The sequence below is a fragment of the Dermacentor albipictus genome, unplaced genomic scaffold (genome assembly GCF_038994185.2).
Source record: "Dermacentor albipictus isolate Rhodes 1998 colony unplaced genomic scaffold, USDA_Dalb.pri_finalv2 scaffold_27, whole genome shotgun sequence".
Taxonomy (NCBI): domain Eukaryota; kingdom Metazoa; phylum Arthropoda; class Arachnida; order Ixodida; family Ixodidae; genus Dermacentor; species Dermacentor albipictus.
Window position 1 is genome coordinate 3,683,258 of NW_027225581.1, and position 9,157 is coordinate 3,692,414.

Sequence of the window (9,157 nt, forward strand, 5' to 3'; positions counted from 1 at the left end):
GCGTCATCGGGTTGACCAGCGGTGGCGGGATCAATGAGGCCGAAACCGGAATGTAGCGGAGCAAGGGTGCATAGCAGGAAAGCCTGCGCAAAAAGGAGCGGATGCATGACCACGTTCGTTGCAGCGGCGCGCCCCCAAATTCTGACCAATTTTACATAGCGCCGCCCATCGCAGTGCTTCTTGTCGTTGTGGCTAGTTTCGTGAGTTCTGTCATGCAATGCGATGGTGAAACTTCGACTTCGACTTCTGAGTCCGTAGCTGTGTCCGGCTTCTTTGGGCGCCCACACAAGTATGCATACAAGGCCGATGCATCTTCGGAGAAAAGTCGCAATGCTTCAGGATTCATCTTCGTGCGGATACTTAAATGCCCTAGAATTTTGATGCAGAAATATTTAAATTGATGCATTCTTTAAAACTGCAATGATTGGGTTTTAATTGCCTAATATATTGCGGACATCTCTGAAAAATATTTGCTTCCTTGACCAACTTCTCTACACCGCATGATACTTCAAAACCCGTATTGTTCGAGAGATGGTTAATCTACGTAGACTAGGGTACGTAAATCATTATCAATACAATTCGGTGTAAACAGTTAGAGCACGCTACCTGAAATAAATGACACTCTTGCTAAACAGTGCATTCATGAAGGAACTAAAGTTGCACGGCTCATCCTAAACAAATAAGTACAGCCAGTACCTTCCACCAGACAAGAAGCATCAGATTAAAAGAAGCCCGGGTAGTGGGCAAAGTCTTCTCGACATGCGAAAAGCGCACAGGGAATGCCTCCGTCACGTGATTATAGTAACTAAAAGGAGATGGCACGTGCTCTTTAGACTAACAAGGATGTTGATGCTTTTGCAAGTTTCGCTACATTGCAACTTCTTCAACAGATAGCATTGGAGTAGCCTTTCACGAGTTTTGCGTAACTCATTCCAAACTTCTTGAAAGATATGTAACTCTTTTTTCTAGGTGAAGGTGATCCGTGCTCTTATGGCTGCATGCCTGGCCTGTCTTGTGTGCCACAACTCGATATATGCGTTAAGGCTCCGCGCACATATGATCAATATGGAGACGGAAATGGTGTGACGAGGGTAACAGCTGCTCCGACATACGCTTACGCTTCCTCGCGGAAGCCACTGACCAGACTCAAGACGTCCATCTACAAGCATATTCAATAAAGAACACTATGCTTAACGTCTTCTCTTTATTGCCAGCCCGACTGAGGCACACATGAATCTTGATTAACTCCTTCGATGCTACTCGCAAAGGAAGCCTCATCCTGACCGAAGGGAATGCCTAACTGAGTAATCTGTTTTCAGAGGATAGCGTATAAAACAAATTTACCCAAAAGAATGGCACCTGTTGTTTGGGAATTCCTGACATGGGTGTGTAGTATAGTTTTTCTTTTTGTCCAATATTACTTACCGTTACTTAACCCTTTTACGCTGTAAATAAAAGAACACGTAGTCCGTTTGTTTTTATTGCTTTATTTTTTTTACATCCAACCATGTAGTAGTGACAGTGAAAAGCGCTGCAGCAAAACTATGAATGTGGAAACTAAGTATTTACTGGGCGAAGCTGTGCCGACAAAACAGGACTCACTCATATGATAAGGGTAACGGCGAACCCATTCAGCGATCGTCGAAATCTGGCCTTCTGGTAGAGCGCGCCGGCTTTTATACGTGAGTAATTGAAAGCTCCAGGGCAATCGCTGGTGCCCGCGTGCCTTGCAGAAACTACTACACAATTTGCGTCGCGCATGCAATCTCATTATACACGCTTGGGTGACGAAATACACAACAGATACAATCAACGATAACAATCTAGTTAGTTCCAATCATGCAGGTGTGTCTTGCTCTGAGCGATAACAGTTGTTAGCGAGGGAAGTGCAGTCCCTAAAAAAGGATAAATAAGTAGACGTGTCAATATTGTGGCGACTGACAAAACTGTCGCCCTCACCACCCTGTTTTTCTTATTCATTGCACTTTGTGGGCATTGACTCCACCAGCTGTATTGCCTTGCTACATGGCTTCTAGCATGACGAGCTTTCTTCTTTGAGCTTACACACTGAGGAACTAAAATGGATTGAAGCATTGGTCACTAACCACTCCGAATGTGCCGCTATGGTTACAAATCATCCACTCTTCATAGTATAACTTCTGGCGTAGCTCTAAGATCAGCTCTCGGTACGCTTATCTTTTTAATTTATATTGCTTGTTTACTGCTTCACATTTCTTACAAATTACGGGTATTTCTCGATGGCTGCGTGATTTACCACCGAGTTACAAATGCTATTGAGGAAGCACCATACAACACAATGTTAACAACGAGAAGTCTTGGTGGGAGCGTTAGCTGAAGACTGAAACCAATCTAATGTAAGAAGAAATATTTTACAGGCCGTGGTAACTATTTCCCGTGCACGTACAGAATAGAACGCTCCCACAGAATTAATAGAATCGTTAAAGTACTTAGACATGACACTTTCTCATGATCTAATTTGGGGTACGCATATTGGCAACATACTTGCATCAGGTAACAGAACCTTTCGCTTTATGAGACGAGTGGCACGTAAAACTAGCTTTAAAATCCCCAATCAGACTGAATGTTGAGCGCACACCACCCATCTAGAAGCCATATCAAGGCTTTTTCGTTACCGCACTAAAGTCTATTCAAAACCACATGTTCAAATTGTCCCAGTCATCTTACTCATATAACGTAAGCGCCTGCTGCCTAAGAGCGAAACCTTCTGCCGCACTATAGCCAGTATTTTCCTCTTTCACAAGTTCTTTTACAGCACAATAAATTTCGACTCATATGTCACGCAACTCGCACGCATATCGTTACAAACTGGGCACAGATTACAAGTCTTGCGGGCACACTCCTTTACAACTGCTACTTCGTTTTTTTTTTTTTTCCAGTGCAGGATAAGATTACAACGGCCTCTGTGCCACGTCGCTGAAATCATTACCCGAAAATCACTCTTCGAAAATATGTCTTTAGCGGTGGAAAAATAATCCGTTCTTTCACGTGTTATTTGCAATTGCTTTGTTTGTATGCAACTGCGATATGTAGCTTCCATCTGCAACTTCTCTAAACACAGCTGTTAGGCTTATGCATGTCATCAACTGTACCCACCCCTATGTGTTTAAAATAAAACTGAATAAAGAAAACTGAAGGGAACCTATGGAACGTACACCTATGGTTCACGCAAGAGTAGTCTTTTCAATTTTTAAGGGACGCCATACGACACTTGGTCCCAGTTCCAGTTTGTTGCCGGGTGTTGCCAACTATCGCCAAAAGTTTCCCACTACTTTGTTTTTCTTTTCGCCGTATATGTTTCTGCTCAACCTTTTTTGTACAATTAGATAAAAAATATACATTTTTTCGGGCATTCTCATGTGCCGTCAAAAAACCGCTACGGTAGCATATCACAGGTTATTGGACAGCTGTGTGGCTTGCTCACTTCACGTGGCAAATGACAACGGCGGTGAAAACGGTATGCTAGAAACGTCGTCATCGATATGAAGCACTGGCTAATAAATCTAGCGTTAAACCTAATAAATGTACAAACCACGCTGTGAGAAGTACTGGTGCTCCGACGTAGCGGGGCCGCTGGTGCGAAACGCGTCTCACTATTGGTGGTGTTTCATGTCTGCACCGCTTCATGGCAGCACAAGTGAGGTGGCTGAAAATCGGGAAACATGAACGTGTAAGCAATTGTAACTGTACACAAATTGCGTTGAAAGGAAATAAAACAATTTTTTTCAGTGTTCCTGCCCTTTACTATAATCATTAAAATGTCTCAGGCGCCCTATCAGACAATAATTGCTCCGACAGTTCAGCCGCCCCGCGTGCTCTAGCAGACAGGGTCTTTCGATCCATCGAAGCGGTCGCCGACAAACGCCACGGAAAGACAACAAGCTATTAGTTTAGCAATGTTCGCTTCATATTGAGGAATTCATCATCACCGTTCTTGGTAAGCAACATAAAAATTCAGGCGAACAGTCTGAATCGCAAGAGAGGGAAGGAACTCTGAATCTCGAGCTGGCGGCGTTGCCAGGTGGAGATGGATTGTAGGCGAGAAGTGATTCGCACGAAACTGCAACAGCAGGTATTGCATGTGTAAAGACAGAGTTTTCATGTGTAGTGAAAAGAGTCGATTGCAAGCTGTGTAGGATGCTCTCGAACATGGACACCAAGTCCTGCGACCAGGGGTGTAAAGGTTTGAATAGCACTGAGACATAGCCTTCGTCACAAGTTCGTGGACAGTGGCACACAATACCATTTAAAAGGGTCTGAAGGCTCTGGGATTGAGCTTTTTCGTAAGGCTTCATTGCGCTGAAACAGCACGACAAAAATATAAGGCAAGAAATAGGGCTCGACAGGCACTTTCCTGTTTGTCTTTCTTGTCTCACTTTTTTTTTTTTTTTGGGGGGGGGGGGGGGGAGTGCGTTTACCACGTAATGAAGCAGTGCGCAAGAAATTTGTGATGGTCAGCACGTCCGCAAGAGGAAATTTGAGCAATATGGCTAGCTTAACATGCAGGTCAAAGAAGCCCAGGTGGACATAAATAATACTGCAGTCACACTCTACGGTATCCATCTTTATGAGACTGTGGTGTTGGCAACCAAAAACCCTGAGTTTGTTTTTTCAGTGTTTAGAATGATTCTTTCAAGAGTACGCACGTTGATGCCGTGGATTCCACGACAGCATTGTTTTTAAGGAATCAGCTGTCTCTCAATTTGTGGCTTCTAGAATTTGGACCTTCTGCATGGAATCTGAATGCAAAACGCGATGTGCATAATTTTTCTTTGAGTATAAACAGTGAAATAAATTAATGTTAACTTACGTTATTAGGTGAAGGCGCTTGTATTTACTCAGAGACTATTGCTATTCCGCACTCCTCAGAACCCTCCTTCGGATAAAATGAGAGCGGGAACGCTGCCTATTGAGGCAAATAGCAGTGATGGTTTCTTGACGCAGAAGTTACGGAAGCAAATTATGTTACTAGTGCATTCAGCAAAAGACGAACGCTGACAGCCGCATTGAGAGAAACACTAGACGCTTTTATTTAGTAAAGGTGAAAGAGCACGTCGGCAATAATAAATTTCATGTTAATAGATTGTAACACAAAGACAGTGGCTTAACGTTTGTCGCTCTAAATAAGGCACTCTAAAAACAGAGGCTGCAAAGCGCACTCCCAGCGCAATGGCCATAGAATGCCCGGACAACGGCGCACCGGCCCCCTGCAGCCACCTACGGATGGAAAGATAGATGGATGGATGACTGGATGTTATGAGCGCCCTCTTTGGAATGGGGCTGGTGGTTCCGCCACCAAGCTCTGGCTATTGCAGTGCCTAATGTCCAACCTAGGTTACAAAAAAGAAAAAAACAAAGACACGATGAACTCCCACAACCAAATTTTCTGATGCCCTATAGTGAATTTTGCTTTAGTATATCTCTGTTTGCTGCCGATTTCCTACTTTTCTTCCACCAATTTTCCATTCGCCTTTTACTAGTCTCTATTGCGGACATGTTTACTTTTCCCCTGCTCTCCCTGGACCCAAGGGCTTCAAGGAGGTCAGTGGTGCCTTACTCGATCGCTCGGCAAATGTCTTCACATTCTAATATTCATGCTCCATCGGTTCCCTGGCTTTACCGCAGCAAGCACATGCGTCTTCTTCCTTCTTATATCGCGTTCTATAGGTGCGTGTTGGAAGGTATCATGATCTCGCTTCGAAAAGTAATGAGCTTCCCTTTGAGAAGTCATAAATTGTTTCTTTCTTGATCTTGTTTTACCCTCTAAAGTAGTTAGGCATGACAGCTTTCTTTTCCAATACTGCCACCCATGAGATTATTTTAGCCTCAATGGCTTTCCGCTTGCCGTTCTTTGCCCCTGGGTTGCTCACCCTAAAGTCCGCATACTTGCTGGTAACCTTCCTAGTTCTTTCCCGCCACTGTTAATCTATCTTTTTCCTGTACAGATATCTCAACACTCTCCCAACCCATTTACTTCCTTCCATATTCGTCAGTCGTTCTTCATAATCAATTTTACTGCGAGCTTCCCTCCCTTCAAAACTAGTCCAGCCCTTATCACCCTGCACAGCTTCATTTGTAGTCTTCCCGTGAGCGCCCAATGCGAGGCGTCGCACTGACCTTTGTTTCCCATCGAGTCCTGATTGCATTCCTGATTTCAAGCAAACAACCGCATTTCCAAAAGTGAGTCCTGGAACCAGTACGCCTTTCAACTTACCTCGGAGCACATCGTACCTATTGTATCCCCATAGCGCTCTTTGATTCATTATGCTTGCCATTTCTCTTCCACTTCCCTGCTATTGTTTTTCTGTTTCCATACATCTATTGCCTTCATTTGTCCAAATACCAAGGTGTTTACATTCTGTTGCGCGAGGTATTTCCTGGCTGCGTATTGCCACTGTCTGTTCAATGTTTTCATTGAATAGCATAACACTTAATTTTCTAACACTAAATTTCAAACCTTGATTGTTGCCTTCCTGCCCACGGATATTAGCCAGACGTTGCAAATCACTTTGCTTGCTAGCTAGCAACACAATGTTGTCTGCATAAAAAAAACCTGGGAGCTGCTGCTCTATTACTGTACCCGCATGTTTGTATGAGAGATTAAAGACGACATTACTTCCTTCTAGCACCCACTCGATCCTCACCATGTACATCATAAACAGCAGCGGGGATAAAGGGCACCCCTGCCTTAGTCCCTTGTTGATGTGAACTTTATCCTCGCTCCTCATCCCTGCTCATTCAACGCAACCGGTATTTTCTAGGTAAATCTCTCCAAAATCTGTAGACAATGGTCACCTAAGCCTTCCCCTTCCAGAATATCCTACAAAATGTTGCGGTCTACGTTGTCATAGGCTCCTTTAATGTCTAAAAAGGCCACATATAAGGGTCTGCTTTCTACTTTTGATATTTCAATACGCTGAGTAAGCACAAATAATTTATCATCTAAACGGCTACCTATTCTTAAGCCATTCTGAAGTTCTCCCAAATTCTCTTATTCTCTGCCCATGCTTGAAGCTTTCATTTGATTGCTTGCATTGCTACCCTGTATATAACCGATGTAAGGGTCAACGGTCTAGACGAGTGAAGTCGATCTTCCTTCCCCTTACCTTTATACACTAAATTCATTCTACTTTGTCGCCAACTGTCCGGTATTCGTCTATCTTTTAAAGTTTTGTCCACTGCTTTCACCTGAGCCTCCTTAGTTTTCAGTCCTATTTCACTAATCAGCCTAACGGGAACCTCGTTTATCCCTGTGGCTGTGTACTTAGAAATTTTCTTTTCCGATTTCTTCCAGTTGAAATTTCTCAACACCAGCTCATTTTCCGCTTGGGTTTCTTTTATGCTCTTTTTTTCTTCTAGTACAACCTCGACGTTGGCTTGGAAAGATTCGGCTATTATTTTTCGGATGTAATTTATTGCCGCTTCTGCTTCCAGTGTGTTTTCATCTTCGTGTAGGATATGTTGTTGTATTGTTGTTGACTTCATGCCTAATAGTTTTATGTGGCTCCAAAATATTCTAGGTGCGGCCTTCTTTTTCTCACGCATTTCTGGCAACCAACGTTCACTTTCACATTTTAATTTTGCTTCCACCAGTATTTTAACAATTGACTTTTTCTCTCAGTATATATCCCATTTACTGGTTAATTATTCACTCAGCAACTGCACCTTTTTTGCCTGCCTGTGTTCTAAGGATGCTTTCTTCATTCGGCGATCCGTTCTCGTACCTCCCTGTTCCACCAGCGTTTCGGTTTATTTTTTTCCTTTCCAATGAACATGAGTTTTCTCTTTCCGTATTTCAGTCGTTATTACACTTAGAAGCTTACTGTATTCCTACTCTTTATTTGGCCATTTGCCAAGTTCGTCCTCGACTCTAGTGACGCTAGCCTCTAATCGTCCTCGTCGTCTTCACCCTGCTCACCTCTTTGTCAACGCAAATACTGTTCCGTAGCAATACCCGCGGCGGCAAAAGCGCCGTCCCGGAGCGACTAAAAACCGGACTCGGAAGCAGTGTAGTAGGCCTTGAGCCTACTGACATGCACAACATCACTAGATGCCAGAGTAGAGGACGAGGTTGAAAGCACAGGAGCAATTTCGTACGTCACAGGCGTCACGTGGCGCCGCACGTGGTAGGGCCCTGTATATCGCGAAAGGAGCTTCTCTGAAAGTCTGACTTGACGAGAGGGCGACCACACGAGCACGAGCGCACTAGGCGAAAACTGTACGTCATGGTGGCGGTCGTTGTACTGACGCTGCTGAGTGGTTTGCGAGACCGTCAGTCGAGTACGGGCATTATGCAAAAAGGAAAATGAATTTTGCATAATGAATCCTTACCAACCACCTCAGCTTTCTGCCGTTCTAAGTACGGGGAAGCTGGCGTGCATGGTCCGCGAGGGCGATGGCATCGCGCGCATACTCGCTTGTTGAGAGCGCAGCATGAGGAAGTGCCGTCCGTGTCTAGGGGCAAAGTCGATTCGCGACCGTACAATAGATAAAATGGAGAAAATCCGGCGGTGTCGTGCCGGGAAGAATTGTACGCAAATGTGACATAAGTAAAGGTAATGTCCCAGTCATGGTGGTCCTTGGAAACGCACGTGGACAGCATATCGGTAAGAGTAGGTTTAACCGCGCTGTCAGGCCATTGGTTTGAAGATGGTATGAGGTAGTCAGCTTGTGCTGAATGGAGCAGGAACGCACAATGTCGGCGATAACTTTCGCGAGGAAGTTACGACCACGGTCAGTAAGCAGCTGTCGCGGGGCGCCATGAAGCAAGAATGTCCCGCAAGAGAAAGTCCGCGGCGTCAGTGGGGCAACTGGTAGGGAGAGCCCGCGTGATAGCGTATCGGGTGGCGTAATCAGTTGCGACGGCTACCCGTTTGTTCCCAGAGGATGACGTGGGAAAGGGACCGAGGAAATCTAATCCAACAGGAAATAACGGTTCTACAGGGACGGTGATCGGCTGGAGTTGACTGGCAGGTAGCACCTGAGGTGTTTTCCGACGCTGACAGCGATCACAGGCAGCAACATATCGTGGGACGGAGCGAGCGAGACTAGGCCAATAGAAGCGGCGGCGGACGTGGTCGTACATGCGTGTTACCCCAAGATGTCCTGCAGTGGGTGT

General features: G+C 44.9%; 1 protein-coding gene across 9 annotated transcripts in view; it reads left to right on the plus strand.

Moving 5' to 3' along the window:
- Positions 1 to 1,188, plus strand: part of LOC135910419 (uncharacterized) — a 299,314-nt gene extending 298,126 nt beyond the window's left edge. For all 9 annotated transcript variants that reach the window (XR_011509970.1, XR_011509968.1, XR_011509973.1 and 6 more), the window contains one exon: positions 970 to 1,188. Coding sequence is in view for 1 of the 9 variants with exons in the window: in XM_070529677.1 (XP_070385778.1) it covers positions 970 to 1,178 (209 nt within the window). In the remaining 8 variants the exon portion in view is untranslated. The remainder of the gene's footprint in view (positions 1 to 969) is intronic.
- The last annotated feature ends 7,969 nt before the right edge of the window (positions 1,189 to 9,157 follow it).